Source organism: Colletes gigas, unplaced genomic scaffold (assembly GCF_013123115.1).
Source record: "Colletes gigas isolate AHSC1104 unplaced genomic scaffold, ASM1312311v1 Colletes_gigas_Sc00021, whole genome shotgun sequence".
Lineage (NCBI taxonomy): Eukaryota > Metazoa > Arthropoda > Insecta > Hymenoptera > Colletidae > Colletes > Colletes gigas.
Genome location: NW_025106650.1, coordinates 300,546 through 327,697, shown reverse-complemented (window position 1 = coordinate 327,697; position 27,152 = coordinate 300,546). Strand labels below are relative to the sequence as shown.

The following is a 27,152-nucleotide window of genomic DNA, read 5'->3' as shown; positions in this document are numbered from 1 at the left end:
ACGAGATACGATCCTCGACGCGTTAAAAAAAAGATTCCCCGGGACGATGTAGATTCTAGGAACCTGAAAACTGATCGGAAACTTATGTATACATATATCCGTCGACGACCCAATTCCACGTTCGATTCAGCACGGTCTAGGAATTTAGGAAATTCTGATTGACTTGCTCGGCAAGGTACAACGAACTTGGGTCGCGTCGCATAAATCGTCGAATCTGTTCGATCGGCGTGGAACTCCGTCGAACAGAATAGATTCGTCGACGCGGTCCGCCACTAAATTTTCAAACGTTCGTAGAAAAGCAATCTTGCGTTTATTTAATAGCCTCGCGCGATACGGCGAAATTGAAGCGTAATACGAACATTATTTTTCGTTGCTCCGTATTATAGCGGTTCGAAAGGAGCACGCACGCTCGCGGCCGTAGCTCGCAAACGACCACCAGGAGTAATTAATGTAGCTTAACGCGGGCCGTACGGTTGTTTGTTGGCAAAAATTCTCATTTTAAAAACACGAGATACGCACGAACGGCGTAGGGTTCGCGTCCTGTTCCCGGCATAATTGTACGCACCGGTAAGAATGAATAATACACGTCTAATTCCGCTAATAGCAATGCACACCGCGGCACGCCTGCCACGGTTTTTAATATTTTACGAACCCGCGTTCGTTTCACGAAAATCGTTGCTTTTTATCGCGATTCGGTGAACACGATTTCGATCGTTCCGATACTCGTATCGAGCTCGCGAGTTCGAAAGATATCGATTCGTAAAGGTTTTCTTCCCGTTGGGGGTTTCTTCTCCCCCCAAGTCCTGCGTGAAATCGTCTCGAAGCGAATCCGTCTCTCCTGCGGAATATTGTCTCCTTCGAGCCGAACTTGGCGAGTTTGCCAACCACCCTGCGTACCGTCGTAACTTTTAAAAAGGGTTGCGGGGTGGTTCGATGGGGACGTTTACCCTCGCAGTCGGGTGAATTTATTCTGATCCAGCGCGCCTCTTGGCGATGCCCGCGCAAAACGAACATCGGCTCGAGTTTATCGTCGAACCCGGCAGATAATAAGGCCCGATAGCTCCAACTATTGAGCGCTCCTGTTCGATGTATATCGGATCTCCGCGCGGCCCTTAATGGGATCCCCCTTTTCGAAAAAGTTTCCGCGCAACGGCGAAGAATAATCGACCCATATATTTAAACTCCGGCATAAAAGTCACGGGGCGAAGGATCGCGGCTGCCGGGAACCGGGGGTGGAGAAGGAACGACGAGAGGCAGTTAGTATCGCTACATTTGCGGGGAAAGAATGACTGATCGTAAAAGTCGCGAGGACGAGGCTCTAATATACCGGCCACGGGAGCCCGAAACACGTGCAAGGATAAAACTGCCCGGCCATGGACGACGCCGAGCCGACACGGTTTTCGGAACCCTTGGATCGATCGCGCCTTCACGATCTTCGATAACCTTTTATCGCTTGGCTGCCGCGAATTTATCGATATCTGCCCTAGGTGAGATTTTATAACCGTAAGTGCCGCGCGACTAATACGAACCCTTAAAACAGTTGCAGAATCCTGCGCCTAAACGACTTTGTTTTTCGATTTCCTATACACCGTGCAACTACTGATTTACTACATTCTACTGATTTCGAATACCCTTCTAATATAAATATTTCTAACCTTTCTCTTGATATTGGTGAAATATTTACATGTATTAATGAACTTAAAAATAATTGTGGTCCAGGATATGATAATATTCCTCCTATATTTTTTAAATCATGTGATTTTATTATGTCAAGGGTCTTATGGTTAATATTTAATAAATCTTTATCTGCAACGTCAATCTCAAGCTTTAGACCTATTAGTACTCAAAATGTTATGCCTAAGATTATGGAAAACTTAATTAGTCGTAAATTATCATTTCTTTGCAAAGGCATCATCATTGATGAGCAGCATGGATTCGTTATCGGTAGATCGACTGTATAATTTGGTCTCCTTATCACAAAACGTACATAAATGACATTGAGAGAGTTCAACACCTTCGTATCGTTGCTAGACATAGTGGGAGACCCATGCCTCTTGAGCCTCATAATTATGATAACTTACTTATTAATACTAACCTCCAAACACTGCATAGTAGAAGAAGAATTGCAGATATAATGTTTGTAAGTAAGCTAATCCAAAGGTCATATTTTGTGTTCAACAATTATTCAATTGTTTCCTTTGTATGTACCATCTAGATATTTAAGAAATCACTTTCTATTTTACTCTGAAAGTTTTACACACTAACACAGATTTAATTGAACAATCATTAGAAAGTCTAAGATTATTCTTGCAACATATTGTAAATTAATTTATTTTGTTACATTCACTAAGCGATAATGTTTGACTATGTAAATCCACATCTGTAGTTCCTTGCATATTACATCTTTGTACTAAAGGGTTTAATAAATGAATAAATAAATAAACTCAAAATACGATTTACTAATGATTCGAGAAATCGGAACAACGAGTCGTAAAATTGTAACTATTTCGCTTCGAGTAAATTTCAACAATTTTTGCGTCGAACGCGCGATAAAAATGGTCAAAGTTGGGGGATTCGAGAAGACGGCAAACGTTCAAACTTGGACAATTTTTTCCGCCCTCTTGGAGCGAAAACTGCCGATTCAAATGTTACAATAACGCTCGGCTTTATCCGTCCCGCGAGCGAAAAAAGAAAATCAGTCGAGTATTTTTCGAGTATTGAAGTTTCGAAGATGCTCGAAAGTTTGCGACGGAATTTGAATATTAGAAAATTATCTACAAATTGGTTTGTACGTTTCAAGGAAAACAGGGAGAAATGGTTCGAGGATGTATCGGTTCGATAGCGTTTCGCGGGGTCTGGTGCAGCGCGGTTCATTATCGATCGCGCGGATTGTGTTTAATGCACACCGCCGGTATCTCGTCGCATTACGATTAATTAATTTATATTTAGCCGCGATACAAACTCGCGAGCAAACCTTTCCGTGGACAGTTATTTGGCCGGTGTAACCGGGTACGCAAACAGCGGTCCAGATTTGCCAGGGAATCTGGTTGGCTCGCGAAATATCGTTCGCGATACGGGAAACGCGTTTTCATAAGCGCGAAGCGCAACGGGAACGCGCGCGGCTCTATGGAAATTGCGCGGCGCGTTTACGGTCTCTACGCGCCGAATCTACGCCACTGTTTAGCGAAATTACGACGGCACGAAATGGCAGGGACGGAAACGAGAAACATGGCACGTATTTGCTTTAATTACCGCATGGTGTGATTGCAATTGCAAGGTTTCAGACTTTGACGTTTTGTTGGACACGGAACCGTACAATCTACATTAATATTTTATATCCTAATGTTCTGATACACGAACCAACGACGGCTTAAAGGAGTAATCGACGACGCAACGTGTTAATATTAGATCGGTGGTCGGCGAACCTCGATCGATGAACGATCGTTGGCGTTCGGCGTTTTCCCCGAACGTGGAGCGTACGCGATCACGATTAAATCAAACGAGCGTAAGATAACGAGAATGGCGCGTACGTTCGATGTTCGACGCGAACACGGGTTGCGTTTTCACCGAACGAGTCAGGCGTTTTTTTCGAAATTTCAAAACGTAAATTGACCAGTCGGCCACCGTGCAATAAATTTTACGAATATATCAAAAGGCTGCGGTACGGTCTCTTTGACAAGGCAATTAGGTGGAACGAATGCCAACGTAGGTAACGTACATTTGGTTAACTCGTCGCCATAATGACCCCGAATCGGTGAATATTTATCCGTTTGGTCGATGTAGCCGTGTCGCCGGCTTCCTTTTTCGGGAGCGTGTTTTTTCGCGGTCGCTCGACGTACGATAACGATAATCGAATTTGACGGGGCACGCTGGCCGCGTGATGGATCATAATGATCGGCAGAGTTGACGTAACACCGGCTAGAGATCTCGTTCCCCGAGACGGATAGCGGTAAATAAATTTCGGGACCGGGATCGGGTCCGTCGACGCGTCTTTCGGCCGGCTTATCTGAAATAAAATTAACGCGGACGTTTGCGCGAGCCGACGGAAGTTGTCGGATCGTATCTTGGACTTTACATGTACGCAAATATCTTTTCGCGAGTCGCAAAGGACATTGATAATGTAGCCATCCGTCCGGTTCTGTTATCGTACGAACGCACGTTCCGTTCGAATAATCGTTAAACTTCGTCAGAATTCGTGCAGGGGACGGTTACGTGGCCCCCTCGTCAAAGGTCGAAAGCAGCGTGGTGTCCAATCGTATGGAAAAATAGCGTCGAAGTGGCGGAAACTCATCGATGTGTTCCGATGTCGATTGTCGCTCGGGCATCGAGGATCGAGGATTGAAACGTTCGGCCCGCGTGCTGCCGTTTCTGCTACGTAATCAACCCTGCGAGCCCTAGCAAATGAATTGGAAAATTGCCATCTCATGAGCGTACCCCGGATAGAGGGGCCCGGATTTAACTACGCGAAAACAATACACTAGTCGCGGATATTCTGTCGGGCGCAGACCGGTGGGCACGTTCCGCTCGCAGCCATTTCCTAAATGAAACGGAGTAGGGCCGTCGTCGTTTTATTAGCATCCAGCGCAACGGTTCAAGCTGGAATTAAACGGTCCTCGCGATAACCGTAAAGGGCGTGCTCCGGAATTTCTTCCTATTCCTTTTCCAGACTTATTTATCATATCCTTCGACTCGCTTCGTAAACCCAATTTTCAATTCCGTCGATACCGTTTAATACCGTTTCCGGGAAAGAGGAGTACGGAACACAAACGTCACGCGACTCGTGTCGAAACTCTAAAACGGCGAATATTCGTCAAAGTTCTTGAGGCGGAGTTTTTTGCTAGCGATTCGATTTTCGATCGAAATTTCTAGCCCCCCGATGCCTCTAATCGCGCGTGAATTCCGCCGCGGCCGCGCTCGATATCCCGTCGGATTTGAGCATCGACGTAAAAAGATGCGGCCAGCCATGATCCAGTTCGGCAAACGAATTGGAAAACAATCATTGTACACGGTGTTCCGTTCGAGCGACCGTGTCGGGTAACCGACGACTTTTTCGATGCAAAGGACTCCGCCGAAGCATCTAGTTTACATAACATCGCTTTCACCGAAATCGCTGCTCCCCCTCGGTTTCCAATTTTCTTCGCGAGAAACGCGTACCCCCCCTTACGATCGCTTCGATTCCTCGCTTCTTTACCGGTTCCACGACTCGTTGGCCCAAATGCGACGCACGCATTAAAATATCCAAAACGATTATGTCGAACCAGACGCTTCGACATCGTTTGCATATACAAGCTATCGCGGAAGAAACGGCTCGATTTTTAATTTCGATCGAAATTATAATTGAATTTAGACTGTTTCCTAACGAACTCTTCTTCTTCGCGAACTTTCCGGAAACGAGCATTATAAACGTTTTCTCGAAACAACTGTATAATTGATCATTAAATAACCTCGATTTCTGCTTCGTGTTTCAGGAGAACGGTTGGAAAACTTTTCACATTTTCCTAAAGAGTATTCGCGATATGTTCTCCGTTTCTCTAAAGGTCGAAGGGTGTTCCAAACGTTTTGAGCGGTAGCTATAAGCCTGCATCAGTGTTTTGTCGATCCAGGGACTTAACAAACTTAATTGTTAATTTCGTTTGACTCGAAGTTTCCACTTTGCCCTCCTTAGATTATTCTTCGTTACCAGGCTCGAGTCGCGTAAGATTTAACAGTGGCACAAATATTATCGAACAGCGTCGCTGCTCACTGTCAACCCTTTTGTAAATAATATTGGTCCAAGATTTTATACCGAAACTTTGATGCGTCGCGTCCCTTTTAAAAAATAAATAACGAAATCGAAGTGTTTCCGTGGACGGATCGAGTAGGTTCATCCTCCATCGCGGTTTCCTTTGAATTCGGCCGATCTCTGAACGTAATTGGCAAAGCGTGTATTGTTGGGTGGCGAGTCGTCGAAGCGCGATGCCGTGGCCTGTTCGTATTCCGCTCGGCTTGCATTTCGCGCTTATCGTCGCTGGTTGCTCGCGGAATCGAACTCCGGTTTCTTCTTATCTGGCCGAGCGCGCAAACACGATTCGAGAAAACTGACGGAATCGACTCCGCCGCGGCTTCCACGAACCTCTCTTATCGGCCCCGTGGAACCTTAACTCGTTCGCGGTCCAACTCGCAACTTCGTGCCCGTCGATGCGCGACCCGGCCAAAGATCCAAGATTTTGCTATCTATCCTACCCGAGAAACGTTCCTCCCGGAAAATTATTGTGTCCCGGCTCCCCCAGCCTTCGGGATTCTATTACTCCGCGAGACGTGAGAGGAGTTCGTTGTTCAAAGACTGTTTCGAACATCGAAAGAAAAGCCATCTACAATGTATCCATCGTATCTTTCCCGCGGTGAAGTAGTCCTCCTCCAAGATAAAGACACAAACGAAGAAAAGTAATTCCGTGCTACTTTTCTCTTATAACGCAACGTTCCAAGCGCCACGGTGATGTTTGTGCATTTTTAAATTCGAAATAAACCAAATCTGGGATTTAACCAGTTAAGTGTGTTTGACGACTATATCCGTCATGGAGATGTGGCAGAATTTTGTGTCATGACGACTATATCCGTTATGCGTAAAATTTTGTTTCAATTTGATATTTAAATTATAATTTTGGCGAAAACTAGATTATATTCGTAAATTTTAATATGTTTAAAATGTTTAGAGGTCATAACGAAATGAAACAAACATATAAAAATTATAAATAATTAATATAAAAAAAAACCGTTCTAGACGACTGAGAAGTTATAGAATATAAGAATATTGGGAAGTCGGTCGAGGATTGTATATACAGGTTGTATAGCAACCGAGGTGTTGGTCGAGCGCTTGTGAGAGCGCGCCCACTCTGGTGGCGAGCATGGGAGGCGACGCCACAGATTCATATATTCATTATACATTGTACCATGCTTTGCTCAACACCATTTTCTAACAGCAAGTTAAAGTAAGAAATTGATTTTTCATGTTTTTTTTTTCGTTCATATGCAAAATATTTATGTTAATTTAAGTAATGAAATAAAAAAAATAAAAGTCATTTTATTACAACCTAATTTCATATTACACATACTCTGTGTTAGACGACTATACCCGACACACACTGGTGCGCGTTTTGCAAAGAGATCGCCACAGTTAGCTGGTTAATAAGGGTTGAATTCAATGCAAAGTACCGTTGCGTGTAATCGATAGGGAGGCTGATCTAAATTACATGGGAGAAGGTGTTCGTCTTGGCTGTACCGAAATATTTCGAGCAGTCGGTTCGGCTTGGAACCAGGCGGTATCGCGGCCTATGTTTCGATACGATTCTCGAGTCGAACGAGGCCGTGGTCGGGTCCCCGATGTCGCTTTAATCCTGACTCGTTTTCAATATATGCGACATGCATTATTCAAACAACCGGTAACGACGTGGACCCAACGATCGTCGGTGCGTATATGGGTCTCGTATTAAACCATGCGATGAAACTCGTGTGCGTTTTTTCGAATTCATTTTTTTCCTCTCGTTAAAGACCGTTCGAGGAACTCGAAATTTTCTGGGCGAGATCCTTGCTCGATGATTCGCTGTATCGATATTGCGGTATTGTTTACCGTGGCGTAGAATTTAGTGGCGAAACAATCTGAAAGCTTGCCAATCGCGATACAGAAACTGTTAGCCTCGGCGAAAATTGGAAAGCAGCGACGCATCTATCGATCGTGTGCACTATGCTTGGTAAGATTAATATCCAGAGAATCGAGGACTGCTTCGAGTTTCGAAAAAAACAGTATAGTCGTTAGCTCGATCGAATGGTAATGAGAATAGAGAATCTCGCTTGAAATTAAAGCTTGATCGCTTGATCGAGGGCAATTATCGTCGATCCGGCGATGGAAGGTTGTAATCGTAAGACGATGGCGCGTTGTTTGGGGCAGGCATACCGGTCTAATCGGAACAAGCTGGCGCGATATCAATGGGATCCGTGGCAACGTCGCCGACTCCAGCTCGTCGTCCTGATCTCTCGTAGCGCGGCTTGTCGTCGCGAGGGTCTGCGCGCCGCCCACGCAGCTCGCTCGAACCCCGTCTTATGTTATGCTAATAACGCCGGGGAAGAGAACATCGGCCTCGATACTGACTCAGACCGGATAAGATAACCCGAATCCCCGGGTCCGGGGCGGCTGTAATTATGGCGTAGCCGGGCGTTCGGAGCGGATTTCTCGTTCGCGGCAGGGCCAGCGCGATTCCTCGACGACCGGCCGGCTGCAGAAATCACGGAGATCGTCGAACGCCGATCGAAGAATTAAGTTCTTTTCACGGGATACGCCGGATATCTTAATCGACGCTATTCCCCGGCACCAGTCTCCGACCTGGAATCTGCCCCGGGCGGAAAGATGGAACTCCTGGAATGCATTCCGGGCTTAATTAAAGACTTAATCGGGGCAATTAGCGTTATGCGGTTTCGACGGGTCGATGGAATGTTTAAGAAACGCTGCGGGGGCGGCGACGATTCGAATACGTAAGGAAGCGGGATTTCGAGGCCCTCGATCGATTCCTCGTTTGCGAACGATCGTTCGGGGACGAAATATTTATCGACTCCGAGTCTACTTAGGAAGCATCGCGAAGTTGTGGATTCGTACCACGAGCTGAGCGAAGAAATGATCGAGACGATACCGATGCGAGAGTGAAAGGAAGTCGTCGGACTGCGGCGGAGATGAAGAACGGTTCACCGAGCTGCAACGTTGGATAGAAGGACGAAGGGTTTAACCGTTAGAAGGTCGCCCGGGACAGGATACAATATCGGTGAGATATTGGCCGAACGTACAGAGGGGTACACGCCTATGGAACGGGAACAGGAACGACGGTACGATGCCGCAAACCGTTTCTATAACTCACGGGCGCCGCGGCTGCAGAAAGAAAGCGACCGGAGAAGAAATATCAGCGAGCCGTGCGCGCCCAAAGATCGCGTTTCTCTCTTCGTGCGGTAGGAAAAGTTTGCCAGGAACCGCGTATCGGCGTTGCATGTTTCCGCGTTTGACGATTCGTTTCTCGCGTTCCTGGCTCGGCAGACCGGAAATTCGAATCCCCGAATCTGTTCGGGGGCGTCGCGGCGCGTCTCGTCGAGTTTCACCCGGGACAGGAGTGCTCCTATCGTGAAACGGAGAAAGTTCCCGGAGTTTGTTCCGTTCCCCAGAGGGCTGGGTGCCCGTGTCGCGGAGGATAACGATTGTTTCCTAATGGCGGAAATTGGGCCCGGAATACGCCAAGTTTGATCAATTACCGCGGAGTCGGAAAGAAAACAAGAAGGGGGCTCGAACAAACAAACAGAAAAACGCGTCGGGGCGGTCGTCGAATTCGGCAAGACGCGAGGCTGCCATCGATTGCATAATATCGGCGTCTCCAGAGTAAATAGAATGTCGGGCCAACGACAGCCCCGGGTCCTGGCAGGGGCGGCAACCCTCGTTCGAGGCAACGGCACAAACGTTAACCGCGAATTTATTTCGGCCGTCGGCCGAAAGGAAAATCGATTCTTCGTCCGCAGCGAAGATTCGTCCGCTAGCACGTACCGATCCGACCCAATCCCTCTGATTTTGCGCCAATCGGTACACGCTCTTCTCTGTGAATCCCCAGACGCGACAGCCACTTCCTGCCTGTCCTAACGAGCAAAATATTTTTTATAAACGGCAACGTTCCGGTCAAGTTAAGAGCTCCACTTGGCGGGAAGGATCGTTGGAAACATCCAACGTTACGATATTGGAAGAAATTACATCCCTTATTCCTAGGTCACATTCGGTAATCGGTTTTGCATTAAGGGCAGCGGTGGATCAGGATTGGCTCAAGGGGATGGTTCTGGCGATTTGTTGGAGCTTCTTCCGTTCCACGGTAACGAGAAGAAGAAAATTGTAAAATCAATTTTGCTCGGTAACGCACAGAATTTGTTATCCGGTCCGGATTGCCGTCTATTTTTCCACAGGGTAATCGAAACATCGTCCGAATATGTGAAATCGAGATACCGGAGATCGCGTGGAGACGGGAAAAGAACAGGAAGATATACGAAGGCGAGGTGGAGGGGGTGCGGTGAAAGCGTGATCGTTTGAAAGCGATTCGTTTAATAACCATTTAACCGATAACAGGGAAAATGACCGGGAACAGAGTGATAAATATAACAGCACCGGGATGGAGTGTTCCCTCCGTCTGAAGTTGGACGCGGATATATATGGGCATAAAACATTAAACACCGTGGGGTGGCGTTCACCCCTCGAGCAGCCCCGTCGGTTTTATATTGTTGCACATCCCGTGGAACGCGGCTCCTTTGATTCTTCGAGTTCGCCGTTCGAAACTAACCCTCGGTCGCGTGTTCGAGTGCCCGAAGACCGACCCTTTCGTTTTTAATTGAATTTAAATGTTGCCACCTTTCTCCTCCCCGCCTCCCGAGCCATTCCACTCGACGGCGAACGGGCTCGACGACGCAAAACCTCAAATTACCATTTGCCTTGTTCGTGGCGAACCATCAAGTCGTCCATCGGCATATGCGTGCAATCACGAATTGCGCATCGATGCGTGCACTTCTGCATGCACGCATCCCGACGCATGCATGCGCGGACCGATACACACGGACGACGAATCGCGGATCGATAACATTATCGAGCCGCCGCGCCGCGCCGCGACCACCACCAATTCCCATCGACCCTTTTTTTCCTCTCCTCCTCTCGGCCCTAACGCAAAATGGTTTTATCATTTTTCCGCTTCCGTCTTTCCCAGAGAAAGACCAACGATCGCTCGCCCGAAACGTCGATCGTCGAAAATAAACTCTGCTTTACAGGCTATTAATAATAGAGAAAAGAGCTCCGAATGGCAACTTTGAAGGTTGGTGAAGAATTAAAAATAGTCGTACGCTACGTGAAAGGAAACTTTACGTTCATTATTAAAACTCAAAGAAGTTTTAAAATAATGTTTTTCCCCCGATGAAACAAGAATTTTTGAAATTTTACCTTCGGTCGGTTATTCCGGGTTTACGCAGTAATCCTTCTGCCTCGGAAAAACTGTCGGTTGCTTCTTTTTGAGTGGCTCTATACAGTTGTCGAGCTGTTTTAATGCATTCTTTCTTCGTTGCTGCAGCCTTACTCAGCCCCGTCGCTCGGTTACTATTTGTTTCAATATTTAAATGCATCGTTTCCCCAGCAGAACGTTGTTTTTGAAGCTATTGACCAAACAGCGAAATATCAAGTTTCTCGTTAAAATTTTCCGCGAATACAGATTTTTTTAAAAACTCGTTCGACTGAAAGCCCTTGCAAATTGGACGAATTGCATCTTCAACGGCTCGAGCAAGAGTATTTTCGCGAGCGACTTTGCTGCCAACAGCAATTGCCAAAGCTGTAAAATTTCTGCTCGCTTAGAAAGTTAAATATGTGGGGAACAATGCACCGATATATTTTTTTCTTCTTTCAATTGCGTTTGCACTCGGCTCCGAGCCCCGTCGATAGCTAGAGCTTTTCTAGTAGAGTTTTTTCTCTTAACTGTTCTCCGAAACATGGTTCGCTTATTATCGAGTTTTATACGTTTTACAGAACTTTTCAGGTAGATATGTACGTATACAGGGTGTTCGACCACCCCTAGGAAAAATTTTAATGGGGTATTCTAGAGGCCAATATAAGACGAAAATCAAGAATACCAATTTGTTGATGAAGACTTTGTTAAAAAGTTATTAGCGTTTAAAGTTCCGCCCATACTGAATTTTTTTCTCGAAAATGCGCAGGATTCCGGCGGTTTGTCTATTTACCAAAAATGATTGTAATTGACCCCCGCAACCGAAAATAATTTTTCCAGAACGATTTGAAATTTTTTTTTCGTTGAATTTAGGCACCTAATTAGATTTTCGGTGAGGAATTTTTTTTCTCGAGAGTGCGTAGGATTTAGGGGGTATGTGTAATGACCAAAAATGATTGTAATTAACCTCCGCAACCGAAAATAATTTTTTTAGAACGATGTGAAATATTTTATTTCGTCGAAAAATTTCAGCATCTACCCGATATTTGATCTCGAAAGGGGATAGGATTTCGGAGGTATGTATATTCATCAAATATGATTGTAATTAACCTCCGCAACCGAAAATCATTTTTCCAGTACGATTTGAAATTTTTTAATTTAATTGTTAATAACTTTTTAACGAAGCCTCCATAAACAAATTGGTATTCTTCATTTTTGTCTTATTTTAGCCTGTAGAATCCCTCATTAAAATTTTTCCCAGGGGTGGCCGAACATTCTGTATACCACGCTTACCGATGTTTTTTGTTGTAGCAACGATTGTCGATTATCGACTAAATTCCGTAGACGTAGAGTCAGAGTGACGAGGTGTATCTTTCTTTAAAAAGCAGGAACGCTGATCGAATTTATTTCGAAGCTTTTAAAGCACCGTGTAACGCACTCGTCCCTTCGGCTTTCGGAATACTCGTCGTCGATATCGGCTGTTGGATGATCGTAAGTTAGGAAAAGCTTCCGCGAAAAGCCTCACCCTCGAGAAGAAAGAATTCCGAGGCGCGCTATATTTTCCAGGGAGCTAAACGAATTTCCACGTGGCACGATTACGCTCATAAGAATATGTAGGAGTAGGATGGTCGGTAATGGCGTGGTGCGCGCCGCGGCATCGCGTAACCGTCGACGTGGATTAATGTTTCGACGCTGGATGTTTTTCCGCTTTCTATGGAGATTCCCGGGGAACACGAGTTCGGGCCAAAAGTAACGAGATCTCGCGCGATTTTTCCTTCGAACGATCCCCGCCTCGACGAAACGGGGGAAACGTCAGCCCGTTCGCGTTCCGTCGACGAATCAACGGGACCGACGACGTTTCCGCAATTGTCGTGTTAATTCCACCGTCACGGTTTCGAGATTAAGGAGATTCGAAGCAGCGGGCTTAATTTGAGAAACCCTCGTTTGCCGTCACGTGTAAATACACGACCCTCCGGCAGATTTCCCATTAGATTAGAGAAATCAAAGGCTTACGCGTCTTGCCGAGGCTACGACCCCGCCACCCTCTAAAATATGCAGATCCCTCTTTCGACGTGGAATTTTCTGTTTAGCGTGGTTCCGATACCCACCGGAAACCATTTCTTCGACTCTACTCGTCTCTCGTTACGATGATCGAGTAGCTAAATTTACGTACTCGGTTACCATTAGGTTGCTTGTTCTATGAAAGTTGATCAATCTATCTATATACATATATGTATAAAATGAAAGACCTGACTCACTAACTCATCAACGTCCAGGCTAAGCTCTTAGACATAAAAAGCTAAAGTTTTGCACAGAGGTTTCCTTTATGATGTATACAAGAAATAAAGGATATTCCGAAATTCAACCCCTAAGGGGGTGGAAAGGGGTTGCAACGTTTGTATAAGGAATATTTTATTTTTAGTCGGATTTACTTGAAACTTGGTCTTAATCAAACACCTGTTTCGTCATTTTAAGAAATTCTACCTCTAGAGGGGTGAAAGGGGGTTGCAACGTTCGTATGAGACATATTTTCTTCGTTGCCGGATTTGCTTCATACTTGGTCTTAATTCTCTTTGATATAATTAATCAAACACTTATTCCGGTTTTTTAAAAAATTCAACCTTTGAAGGGGTGAAAAGAGGTTGCAACGTTTGTATGAGGAATACTTTATTTGTGGTCGGATTTGCGTCAAACTTGGTCTTAATGCTCTTTGATATAGTTAATCAAACACCTATTTCGGCATTTTAAAAAATTCGAACTCCAAAGGGGTAAAAAGGGGTTGCAACGTTTGTATGGGACATATTTTGTTCGTGATCGAATTTACCTGATACTTGGTCTGAATGCTCATTGATACACTTATTTCGCATTAAAGTTGCCTTATTTCAATAAATGGATCTAGAAACTTCAAATTTAACATGTAAGTACGCAACTATTATCTTATCACTAAACCGTTGCAATGCTGTAAATACGCCTCTTGGGACGTTAATTACGAAAATGGAATCAATTTCGAAATGTAAGATGGCGACATGACATAAAATTAAAACTCTATAGAGTTGAATGGGGGTTTAAAAGATTTCATGGAGAAACAATATCGTTAGCATAAAAGCTAGTCGTATATAAAATTGTTTAAGTCTACTTACTGCTAAAAGTGGTTAAAAAATACAAGTACAACGATAAAAACATATTATAGACTACGGATACCGGTACCGTTAGATCGATGATTTACAGTTCCATACCGAGTATATCCGTGAAGATAGAGGATACAGGTTTTATAATAGAAGTCGAGTTGCCTTTATAATCGGTTGGCAAGTGCTTTATTTTCCAATAGAGTACAAGAGATTCGAAGGTTTGTATCTACGATACGAAACGAGGAATTGCCATCGGTGGATACAAGTTGCGTAAGATGTTTCGTCGATGATTGGTAGCTCCAAACTACGGTAATGTCCATCAGGCTGAGACAAAGTTACTCCCAGCGCTCTTGAGATTTTTTCGTGTTATCCGTAACACGAGAATAACGATTTAAATTCACGCGAATAGATTAAAGAATCTTTAGCTTGCCATTATTCTAAACGATTTGTTGTTAGCTATTTGGTAGTCGTCGCGGCGTTCCGAAAGGCCAGCTATAAATTATGGAAATGGCCCGGTGCGCCGAAACAATTCTTTCCGGTTGGACGCGGTGGGTCTGAGAAATTGCGTCGCGATCGATTCGGGGCCGCGTTTGTTAATCGTCGACAGAAAGCAATAGGTTCGCGAGTGAAATCGAGCGTTGCACTTATCACGAGCGATCGTTCCGCCGTGCGGCACTTCTCTCACCCTCACTGGCATCCCCGTTTCCGCCCTTCGGCCGGTCCTCGAGCCTCCGTTTCTCCCCCAGGGCTCGCAGCGAGCCATACATATCCGAAGATTCATGTCCCGCTATGATTAATAACGTCTCCCGAAAAAGGAAGAGCTTTCCGCGTCCGGCGGGGCGGGCGGGCGGCGGGGCGAACGCAACGCCGGACTCGGCCGCGTGACAGCCGAAACACGCGCCGCGAAAAAAAGCTCCCGCGAATTTCCTTTCTGTCGGAACAACGCGGGGAGCTTAAGCTTCGCTTCTGTCACTCCGCGAGAGTGGCACGTTTCGCGCTCGAGTTGCTGCTTCAACGATTTCTTTTGTGCCTGAAACACGGCTATCTTTTTATACGTTTTTCCACCGCGTACCCCCGGAACGGGGCCTCCATGGTTTACGATTCTGGATCTTCCTGATACACCGGTGTCTTCCAAACAACGGACGAGAATGAAAATTTATTACATATTTTATCCTTTTAAACCTACCATTTACCTCGAGTGAAAAAATTTTCCTCTTTCTTCGGGGTTGCGCGTTTCGAAATAATAGCAGTAAGATTATCTAATTGAATCTGGGGAATATAACTTCAAGACGATGATCAATGTGTTGGAAGCGAGCACTTGTTTCAAAAGAGTACTCGATGACATGTATGAGTCTCCGTACTTTTAATCCACCTAAATATCGACCGATATATTACAGTATTACGTTTGAGAATTTCCTCTCTGTCGTTATTTTACAAAATCAATAGTTTCGACGTAACGTTAAATGGCGCTCGTCTCTGAATAACCTGTACATCACCGAGCAAACTAAGAAATTTCTGATATCCTGTATTGCGATCTACTGTCATATATTACGTTATTGTAACTTTGCCTCCAACATCGTTACATCGAATTTTCGCGTACCTTCACGTTATAGTTTGACAGAGAATTCTCGTGTACTATATTCCGTAATAATATATTATGGCCCGAAGTTACAAGACAAGGTGCGGCTATCGATGGACTGATAATTAATACGGTGGAGCCGGGTTACCGCAACGTCGAACAAAGAGTGGAACACATGGTCGGTTTTTAATCTTAATGCGTTTATTAAAATATTTCACCGACAGCGGAGAACGGTTAATAGAATTTCATGGGACTTCCAGCAAATTGAATCTCTTTATGACCGCCGCCGTAATTCGCTTTTCCCTCGGTGGAACCTCTAAAATCAAAAGATCGTGCGCCGCTGCCTCTCTAGCATCGATCACCCGAAATAATTCATCCACAAATTTCTAATCCTGTTTAAATTACGTACAATTTCGAAACGCCAGCAAACAAAAATAAAAACTGCGTACAATTTGAACATTGTGCCGTCTCCGTTGCCATATTGAACATTGAAGCATCGATTGCAAAGAAATTTCACGTGATTTTTACCGAGTCACGTGTCTTCGATCGTAAAACTCGCGTGCTGGCGCCGTACGATCGGAACACGTTGAGCGTTCGAGATAATGGACCGCTTTGATTGACAGTAGACACGCTAAAAGCGCGTAAGAAATGTTTGATCGGCCACACAATGGCCAGACGGGACGCGAACAATCGCGACGCACGCTGTTAGTTCTTTAACAACGTCAAAACCTAACTTTTCCATAGAATGGGCGGTACCCTATTGTTTACTCTTTTCGAACGAGAGAGGTTCGTGTCATTATTTCAACAAAACGAAGCGTTTACGATATGCAAAAAAGATAGAAGGGAACGGGGCCTCCGTAGAGCACGGATTCATGAATAAACCGTAATAAAAATCCGATCGACGATTCACAGAATGAACCAGCGAAAAATCTTTGTTTTTCGCGGGGTACTTTCGCCCAGACGTATCTACTTCCAAGTCTTTTACGCAATATTTGATCAATAGACTTCGCAACATTCTGACTCGAAGAAAAACAAGCTATCTTCCCGAGAAGATTGATGGACTCTAACACGCACAAAAGGTTAAGCACGTCCAATTTCCATGAAATTGCTCCTCGTTTTCGGTGTTCGCTTTTTCGCGGGCCATTGATGCGAAATACATGACGCAAAGATGGGGAAACCTGCGACCTTTCGAGGCGCGCTGTGTCGCATTCTCGCATATTTTGTCAACTATGTACCTTCATCGTTCATAAATTATACATTTTTCGAACGACGTTTATTCCGATTAATTTAAAATCCTATCGATCTGCCGTACGATCGTTTGTCCGTGTATAGATTACTAAAAAGGCATTGATTTACGCTGAAATTTTTAGACAAAATCGTTTAACTTTGGAGAAATTGACTATACGCGAAACGTACCGTTCAACAATTATGAAAAGGCACGACCGATACGGGGAAAGAATAATTTAAATTGATACAGAGAAAAAGCAGAACCAGAATGGAGAAGATTAAAATATTAATTCGAACAGAGGCCGGTCGTGTAAAGGGCAATTACAGTGCCGTTCGTTTCTTTGCACTAGCGATAAAAATTTCATCGTTAATACAGGTATATCAACGAAGCTACGAAACTCGTCTCTTTTTTCGTATTCTTGAATTTCATGCTCCTCTACGTCCACGTTGAATCTTTTCGTATAACGCTTGATCAATATTCTTCGCAATTTATAGTGGAAAAAAAGAGGAGGAAGCAACCTGTCTACTCGTGAAAGAAGATTCACTCGGCTCTTCGGATAAAAAGGTTAATATATCCAATTTCCGTGCAACAACTCTTCGATATTCACCTTATCGTCAGCCGACGAGTACAAAATCCAAAAGCTCGCCGATGTAGCAGAGACAGGATTTAAAATGAAAAACCAGCGACGGAAGTAGGGTACGAAGAAAGTGAATTCGATCGCGTTCCGTTCAAAGTTATTCTTAAATACACGTAGAGATCCTAATACAAACGAGCAGACGTAACTCCGGTTCATATTCTTCACAGTGGTTGCAAAGAAATCATCCCCGTTTGACGGATTTCTCTCGGGCGCACGATAAATCCTTCCGCTAACGCGCACTCGTAAAGCACGAGTAAATTTCGTATACCGTTATCTAACGACAAACGGCTCAAGATTCGTAACAAAGAATCCTATTCTCTGGAACGTACGTACCTACATCCGTCATTTTTATGACTTCATTGTTGCGACGCGATGCAACCAGGTCACCGACAAGGGTTGATTTACCGACCGACGCACAAAGGGCTTAATATATCCAATTTCCATGCAACAACTCTAAGCTATCTACTTTTGCTCGAACCCAGGGAATTTAAAATAGGGGACCTATCGCAGCAGCGAAAGGAACGATTTGAGACAAAATAAAGTAGGGACGGGAAACGAAAGGGGCCAGAATTGAAATATTCGCTCGCGTTGCACTTGGCTCGGCCAAGAATAATTACAGCCCCGGTTAGCTTTTTCCTTCTTTTTCGATACGAGCTCCCCCATTTCCAAAATTAATCGTTCGCCCCTCGATACGCGAGACGACGGCTCTGGCACGCCCACCACCACCACCACCTTCACCTCCTCCTCCTTCGCTGGAGTATTTCTTTTTTTTTTGTCAGGAATAATGTCTCCCGAAAAAATAAAGTGGCTCCAGTTCTCCCCGGACCACCCGCGGCAGGAACAACGTTACCAATTTCCCGGCGCATTAACGCCGGATTAACTCCGCCCCCGGAGCCGAGGGACGAGCCCTCTTCCCATCTTTTCCCGCGAGTCACGACGTCGCGACGCGCTTATCGGGCATCGCGCGACGACTTCGCGGAACGCGACTCGTGTACGCGCCGCCAACCAGGGGGGGTAGAGCTTATCGATAAGGCTGATTGATAACGCCGCTCCGCTGGGTGCCTCCCGGATCCGAACTGTCTCGTAGACTCTAACGAGAGACACGGAAAAACGGAGCCAGAAGCACAACTTTATTCCACGACAATTGAATTTCATTTCTGCAGTTTGCGTCGCATTTTTTCGCAATGCTATTACAGTATTTTTCGCATCTCTGGAATTCCCAGTTGAATCGTATCCGAGCTCGTCCATCCAAAGGCACAAACGTTTCTCTTTCTTTTCGATAAACTTTTGTTAGTCTAGCTAGATTATTTTTAAGACTCGGAGCGCGTACGATCGATTCTTCTACGATTGGTAAACTAGAACAGTCGCCGAAACGGCCGGAGAATTTGATTAACCGGAAAAGCAGGTTCCCAATGGTAGTTTACTCCTGGTCGGCGTGTTCGAAGGTGTATAAACGCACAGAACGCGACACAGCCGGCTACTGGGAATTATTTGGCAGGCGTGAAATCGGCGCGGTAGCGTTCGTATTCGAGCGTAAGCGATGCATCGTGACGCGCGCGTGGAATTCTCGACGAAGAATCCTCTGGCACGCCGCTGCCCCGTCAAATTAGAAGCCGCGGAAGCGAAACGCGCCTGGAACGCTGCGTCGCGTTCGATTCGCGACCGCGCTAACGATCATTATCGAAATAACCCCCTCGTCGGCTGCCGACGTTTTCCCTCGTTTAATTAATCTATCGACGAAACTGAAACACTTCGGGAAACGACACGCTGCAGGCTTTCCCCTTTAATGTGTAATTGCACTACCAACAACGCGCGAGACGTTTCGCTAGCGAAACAAAGGGCCGTCGCTGCCTCTGAAGTTTACTACAATTAAAATATTCAAACGCGCCGGTTAACGCGACAATTTATCGACAAAGCCGTCGCGTTACACTTGCCGGGGATTTCAAGTAAGCCACCCCGTTCAGCATCGTTTGGGAAATTAAAATGCCACGATTAGTTGACTAAAACCGAGCATTATTTGGTTATTAACAGGAATCAGAAGCTCTTTGCTGAAACCTCGAGAACACCAAACCAAAATACTTAAAATTTTATATTGTGCTTTGAGGAGACCTATTTCAGAATATGGCAGAATAATTTGGTCTTCTTATCATAAAACGTACATAAATAACATTGAGAGAGTTCAACACAAATTTCTTCGTATCGTTGCTAGACATAGTGGGAGACCCATGCCTCTTGAGTCTCATAATTATGATAACTTACTTATTAATACTAATCTCCAAACACTGCATAGTAGAAGAAGAATTGCAGATATGTTTGTAAGTAAGCTAATCAAAGGTCATATTTCGTGTTCAACAATTCAATTGTTTCCTTTGTATGTACCATCTAGATATTTAAGAAATCACTTTTTATTTTACTCTGAAAGTTACCGCACTACGATTGGATCTCAGAATTGTGTAAATAGAATGATTAATAATGCAAATTTTGTACACACTTGAACAATCATTAGAAAGTCTAAGATTATCCTTGCAACATATTCCACATCTGTAGTTTCTTGCATATTACATCTTTGTACCAAAGGGTTTAATACTCGTTAATAAATAAATGGAAAAAGTTTGTCCGGATTTCTGGATAATATTTCCATCTCGCGGGAGAAAGATGGAAATTTTCTTTTCGAGGAGGTGCGCCGAGAGGAGGGAGCGAAACGGGGAAAATCGTGCGTACTTTAGGGCCTGATTTACATCGGGAATTTTTCGGATTTTTCAAACGAAGCAACGAACTCCATCGCGGACGCTGGGAATAACAGGTGAACGCACTGCGAGCGGACCGTTGGCGTAAATCAGGCCGAAGAGTGTTCACCGTGACAAATGTGCCTCGTGGTTTGCTACCGTGCGATCTACAGGTGCGTCTCGGGACAAATTCGACGTCAAGTATTTGTCAAAGAACGAAGGGGAAAGAATTAAAGCAAGAAAAACCAGCAAAGCATCCTTCGAAACTAATTTACACCCTGGTAAAGAGAAATTTAAATCTCTTCTCTTTTCGAAGGTCTCGTTAGTAGCTGGAAAGAAAATTCCAGCAATTAAATCGTAGCGACTGTTTAAAATTCTTACAAATCGCTAGGTGTGTTTACGAGTGCCGGGAGGGAAGGTTTTCGTGCGAAACAGGAATTAAAAATAGCAAGCAAAAGGGAAACAAGTTGTTCGCGGAGGGGTGACACGACACCGAGAAACACGCGTTGGGAATGTTAATTAAGGGTGTCTAACGGCCGCGGCCGCGATAATAGGCGCCAACGGTTGACATTTTTCCTCTTAAAACCGTTGACGAAACGCACGGGTAACGCGCGAGCTCAGCAGCCAAGCCGGAATGAAAAACAGTGTCGAACGGCGAACTTTTATCGAACAAACGACGCCTGTAAAATAGGAGCAAAAATATTCTGAAACAATCACCGTGGTCTGGTTAAGCTCGTTTCGGCCCTCCCTCTAGAATTTCGGTCCACTCTAAATGTCCTCTCCGATTGGGAGCTGCCATTCGGCGAAATTCCGGCGCCCAAAGGGCCGTCCGGCGGAACGAAAGGAAACGAAACGAAACGGAAGCCACGACGATCGACTCCGCAGGTGAATTCGTAGGTGACGTCCCGGAGGAGCGACGGGGGTGTGAGCGGGGTACAAAGGGCGGGTCGGTGGCAAAAACTGTGAAGCGCTCTGTAGAATTTTCAATAAGGCGGGGTCGGAAGAAGAAGATTAATGCAACGCCGCCGGGGGACCTTAGGAGACGACAGCGACATGACTGTCAAAAGAACATCCCCAGAGGCGAAGTCCATTCGCTCCTACGAGTCCGCAATCCCCTTCCCTTCCACCCCTCCCCCTCAGCCCGTTGGCAGACCGTTCCCTCTTCCTTTTCTTCTTCTACTTCTCGTTCTCGTTGGTTCGGTCTTCGCTCTTTCCTTCGCCGCTCTCCATCCTCCTCGCTCCTTTGCGGAATTCAAATCTGTTCCAGGTCCTAGGTTCTTCGTTTGTTACAATAATAGTTGGCCCTTGGTTTCTTTCCACCAGCCTTTGCGAAAATGTATATCCTCCGCCAAATATTTCCCCGTTTGTTTATTCCACGCGTGTTTTTCTCCTGTTCTCTGGTTACTCGGCTCGTCGCTCGGCGTACGCTTTCTCCGTGTGCTTCGGGTCGCGGTTGATTCCCTTCTTCGTCTAGGCTTTGCCATTTGTTCGGTCGTTACCCCATCCCTTATTACAGCCCCGTTTCTCTCCTTTCGCTTTCTGCGCGCAGACAGCCTTTACCCTTTATTTCCCTTTGTCCCTATCAGCGACTGGTCTCCCTCCCTCTCCCCCGACGCTGTCTGTCTGTCCGTGGCTCCGGGAAGTGCATACGCGTGCAGGTGCACCCGCCTCGGGGCAGCCGAGCGAGACGACTCGTCGGAGAGGAAGAAAGTCCTGCCGCGTCCTCTGGGCCAGCGCCTCGTCGTGCCGGGGCCGGGGCTGAGGACGGTTCAAAGCGATCGACGGCTGCGACAACTGCAACCCCTAACCTCCAGGACGAACCTCGGGACCTCGAGACAAACCGCAATGCCTGGTCGCCCGTTCGATCAATCACGCGCGCCGACGGATGCACACGTTCAGCCGCGATAGCTTCGAATCGACTGACTGCGAATGCCAGTCCGTTTAACCCCTTGCATCGAGCAGCTCGTTAGGGGCGCAAGCTTTCGGGCCGAGGGACCCGATAACGATCGCGGCAAACTGCGATCCACGATTCTCGTTATTTTCCCGACACGATCATAGCAACTCGAGAACCAACAAAAATGTATTAATTTTTAACCGAACAAACATCCCCTGGCGATAAAATTAACGTCGTTATTGCATAGTCTTCGTAATATGGGTCGAAGGAGCGGTTAAAATTATCCCTTTCTTAGGTTAACAGTGTTCTCGATAACTCGTGGACCGATCGATCGATCTGCGCGCTTCGACACGATCGGTGAACGGAAGAGGAAGACGAACAGGGGGGCAAAGTCTTGGAAAAAAAAGGCGAGGAAACCGGAGGAGGTCGATAAAAAGTATCGTCTCCGTAACGAAAGTCGTGGCGAGAAGGGCGGTAAAGTTTTTCCATCGTTATAAAGATAACCGCGACGCGGTGGTCTGAATTGCGGCTGGTGGCGGCGGTAAACGTGCTGCGCGTACCGTAATACGTTCTGCGTGTATACGTGCATTAGCATTCGCAGAACAGACACGAGCATAACCGTGGAAGACGTTCGGAGCGTCGCGGACAAGTGCGAGTATCTTGGGCGACACCGTGACTCTAACGGTGGCTCTGATCCGTATTCATACTTCAAATTCTGCGTTAAGCGTGTTTCGCTTCGAAACACTCACCCCCAGCCTCCACCTTTCTCCACCGAACTTCTTCCTTTTCATCGCAGACGCTTCTGCGTGCTTTCTATACGACTGGAGTTACGAAGCGCGTTCGCAGTTAAGCGAACCTACTTTATAGATAATTCGAGTTTCAATTATACGCTGGTTGTCGGAGTAAAAATTAATTATCGAATTTTTATAGAATTTGCCATTTTTACCGGCGTAAGAAATGGAAATACACGAATAGCGCGAAACGCGTTAGATTGCCAAATCATCGAGCCGACGAACCTCGAGGCCAGACGATTAATTTGCGTTTAATTTTTCAGCGCGAACGCTCGTTGATCCTGTTCTCTTTTTCAACGCGGACCGTGTCGCCTGTTTTTCAATAATCGAACGACCGGAGGTAATTTACGGTTTCTACTCCGACCGAGCAAGTTATGTTATTCGTTTCAATTGGAGCGTCAATTTACACTTTGGACTGGTTCGCCGTAAATCTATTTTTAGCGAAATTAAAATCTTGTAAAACAGTGACGTTTCATCCCGGTTTTGTAATTAATTTTAATCGATCGACGAACTCGTCTGCGACCGTCGTAGGCAATAATAACGTTTCCGAGGACGAAATTATGCGCACGCAATTCTATTTTACGAGTTTCCAAATTGACAACAATTTATTCGCTGCAAATTGACGAGCAAAATTATTCGCTTTTATTGCTTTTTCCCGTTTCGCTGGTAAAGTTGTCCGAAAATGTTCGCCCGTCAAAGTGCATTCCCGTCGCGGAAAAATGTATGTCACCGAAAACGTAGTGTAGACAAATCTTCTCCGGCGACAGTTACTTTAAGCATGGTTGAAACAATTTTTGAAAACGCGTTGGAGATGCTTTCGATGAAAAAAGAAGAACGTATCGTGCCGGGAGGGATCGATAATCTTGCAGGGAGCTGAGTTACCGGTGACCGAGGTGAACGATGTTTCGGCCGCTCGCCACAGATGGTACCTGCAGTACGAACTGCGCTATGGATCATCGTATAGATCATCGTATATGTCCACCGACGGGGTATAGAATAAAATCTTCGTTATTTGCTGGACGTTCTCATTAATAGTGTCATATATCATCGGCTCGAAATATTATATATTTACCAGACCGCTAATATTTTGCACCTCTGACGCAATTTTACGCAATCTACAGATTTTATTAAAATAATAAATTTTCATACCAAGCATGCGTTTCCACTTTTACGATAGAATCTTCGACCCCCAACTCCTGCTCAATATTAGAATCCTGACCGCCCTTTCGATACATCAAAGCATGCAGTTACTCCGCGGGTAAGGATGGTGGACAGTAACACTGATCCTCTTTTTCGGCGGCGTAGCGTGCCGCGCACTCTTTGAGCAAAATCTTAAACGGATGCGGGGTGATATTCTCGGAAGCCAACAGGAGTTCTTCGGTGAGCCTCTGATACTCCTGCTGACGTTTCGACTCCTCGAGGCGCAGCTTCTCCTCCTCCTCGAGCTCGCGACGGCGAGCGTCGTCCGCGTGGCTCCACTGCTCCTCCAGTTCCTTCTTGTAACACTGCCTCCTGTTCCTCGCTTCCTCTCTTGCGCGAGCAGCCAATTTGCCCTCCAGCTCGATCTCTTTTTCCATCGCCTCCTTCTCCAACTTACGACGTTCCTGTTCCCCCCTCTCCTTCTCGCACTTGAGCCTCAGTTGTTCATCGAGACCCCGAAGACACTCCCGAAGGCCTCTTTGCCTGGCCTCTTTCGACTCCTTCCTCGCGAGATCGCGCTTCGCGTTAGCTTTCTTCATTTCCTCCTCCACTATACGGTCCAACTCGATGTTCCTTCTGGCCTCCTCTTTCCTCAGATTTTCCATATAGCCGAGGTAGGCCAGTAGCTCGTTGCGCAGAGCCGCGCTGGCTTCTTTGATGGTATCCCGTTCCTTGGCCAGCTCCTCGTCCGTGATAGTCTGTCGCAAGTTGTCCAACTCGGCTTCCCGACGAGCTCGTTCGGCCAACTGTCTCTTGGCGATCAGTATTTGTCCCTGCAAGTCCTTCTTCAGGTTTTCCCTCTTCTGTCGCGCCTTTTCCAGGTTTTCCAGCTCCTCTCGACGCATCACTTCCAACAGACAGTCCAGGTACTCCCTGTCCTCTTTCTGCACCTGTTTCTTCCGCTCGTCGAGGGCCAGCTTTCCCGCCATCTGCATAGCCAAAGTCGTGGTCGCCTCCTGATTAGCCAAGCAGCGTTTCTTCGTTTCCTCCACTTCTCTTTCCTTCTTAGCTTCAACTTCTTTTAGCATCAAAGAGTGCCACAGCTTCTCGGTTTCCTCCTCTGCCCGTCTCTTGGCCGCGTTGTCCTCCATTTGAGCCAGGTTGATCTCCTTCGCCTCATTCGTGTACTTCTTTACTATTTTCTCGCGTAGATCCGGGCACTGGGCTATGTACTGCTGCATCCTCTTCGCGGCCACCAGAGCCAGCCGTTGCTCCTCTCGCCGTCTTCGCAGCTCCTCGGTCTTCTGGCGCATCTCGTTCATTCTATCGTCGTCTCCGTGCTGAGCCTGCTCCACCACCTCGCGTGTCAGGCCCATTTGTTCCCGTAACAGCAACTCTCGCAGCTTCTCCCGTCGCGCTTTCACGCCTTCTTCGTAGGCTGCCAATCCTGCGACATCGAGCAACTGTTAACGATGCCCGAAAAGCAATCAATGCTGCCCAAGGCGTATCTCGAAAATGTCATACAGTTTAAAAATATAAGACATTTTGTTGTTTCACATGTACATACTCCTGAGAAGCTAGAATTTCTCGAGGATTAGTAAATAAAATACTGAAAATCACATACGGTTATCTCGTTTAGACTCCTAGATCGGAAATTTTCCTTATATTTCCCGCAACGATACAATTCTTAACCTAGAAACGATTTCGAGAATATGTTTGGAAGCGTGCAATGGTCTCGCGAGGACACAATTCTAAAACGATTATCACCAAAACGCCTCTACGAAGATTCCACTTACACGGAGCCGCGTCGCGAACGCACGGCGTCTTCCTAAGTACCTTGCTGAACATGCTCCCAGACTTTCTTCCTGCCGATCTTCCTACCCGTCTGCTCCTCGAAGTCCATAGTCTTCGTCACATGCTCGTACTCTCTTCGCCTCTCCGCCTCGTAGCGTTCGAATGCGGATCTATCCTGGAGCTCGACGATCCTGCAGGCGCGTTCCCGCAATCTGTAGCCAATAGCCCCTTTCGGGGACCCGACCACGGCTTGGGGGTACTTTCGCGGCTTCAGGGGACCGCATTGTACGTTTTGCAACGGAAAGATACTCATGCTTCGAAGAATTGCTGCGTTAGAATGGCCCTAGTCGAACAGTCCGCGAAACGTCCCCGACGTTTGAATCGGTGTTTACCGTTACTATGACGATCACCGACCCTATCGAATTAATATTCGAGTTCGTGGAAAGAGCGTGGAACTAGGGCTAATTTGCACCGAAAAGAAAACTTCTGTTTGATGTAGAGTATTGTAGGGTGTCCCACGCTCTTTGCGAAACTAAAAGCAGCAGGAGAGTAAGAATTTTCAAGCTCTTTTAATCGGTTAGTGACGGGGAAGAAACGATAGATATGTAGGAAGACGAAGAATCCTCCCTGCGCATAGTTTAAACTCTCTCGGTGTTCTCGAACTTTCAGCTATCGGTATTCTCGGAATTATCGGGCCCAAATCTCCCGACGTTTCGGCAATATTAAAATTACGGGATTAACTTTGAACGGCGTTCTCGCAGTAAGAAAGTAATTATCCGGCAGAATTCGGCGTAAAATCGTCGGATCAGAAACAAGAGCAATACAAACTCGATGAGAAAGTGCTAACATTGCGCGCCGGCGAAACTTCAGGACTTCGACGAAGTGGCTGCTCGTCTTTCAAGTTCATCGAGTTTACAAGACTTGGCGTAGTTCGATTACACGCCCCCGGGCATGGCTGTAACGCAATATCTATATCGAAGTAATCAAGCTCACAATATCCCCGATTTAGGCAGGAAATTTCGCGGAGCTGAAAGCCGGAGCGATTGCACGCGTCGGGTTGCAAATTATGCGAGAACGCGAGCCCCGATCCCACGATAAACCGACGAGTCTCCAACGAAACACACGGAGACGCGAATAATTTTCTCTTCTCGTTCCCTCGACTATAAGTGATTCGTTCCATTCGACGGGAAACCGGGAGAGGATTTTTCCATAGAGAAAATCCTACGCTTTTATTAAAAAAGAAACTCTGCAGAGACGATACG

General features: G+C 46.1%; 1 protein-coding gene across 1 annotated transcript; it reads right to left on the bottom strand.

The window, feature by feature from the left end:
• Nucleotides 1-24,203: 24,203 nt before the first annotated feature.
• On the bottom strand, nucleotides 24,204-26,203 carry LOC122401079 (vicilin-like seed storage protein At2g18540). The gene is made up of 2 exons (XM_043403016.1): nucleotides 25,933-26,203; nucleotides 24,204-25,543 (listed from the first exon to the last, which is right to left on the bottom strand). The coding sequence occupies exons 1-2, from the start codon at nucleotides 26,201-26,203 to the stop codon at nucleotides 24,204-24,206; spliced, it is 1,611 nt and encodes a 536-aa protein (XP_043258951.1).
• Between the last annotated feature and the right edge of the window lie 949 nt (nucleotides 26,204-27,152).

Bases quoted from the DNA above. Each gene is read 5' to 3' on its own strand.
- LOC122401079 (XM_043403016.1), bottom strand. From the start codon at position 26,203: ATGAGTATCTTTCCGTTGCAAAACGTACAATGCGGTCCCCTGAAGCCG. The intron at 25,544-25,932 runs GTACTTAGGAAG...TCGATGTCGCAG, and splicing joins CTGGGAGCATGTTCAGCAAG to GATTGGCAGCCTACGAAGAA.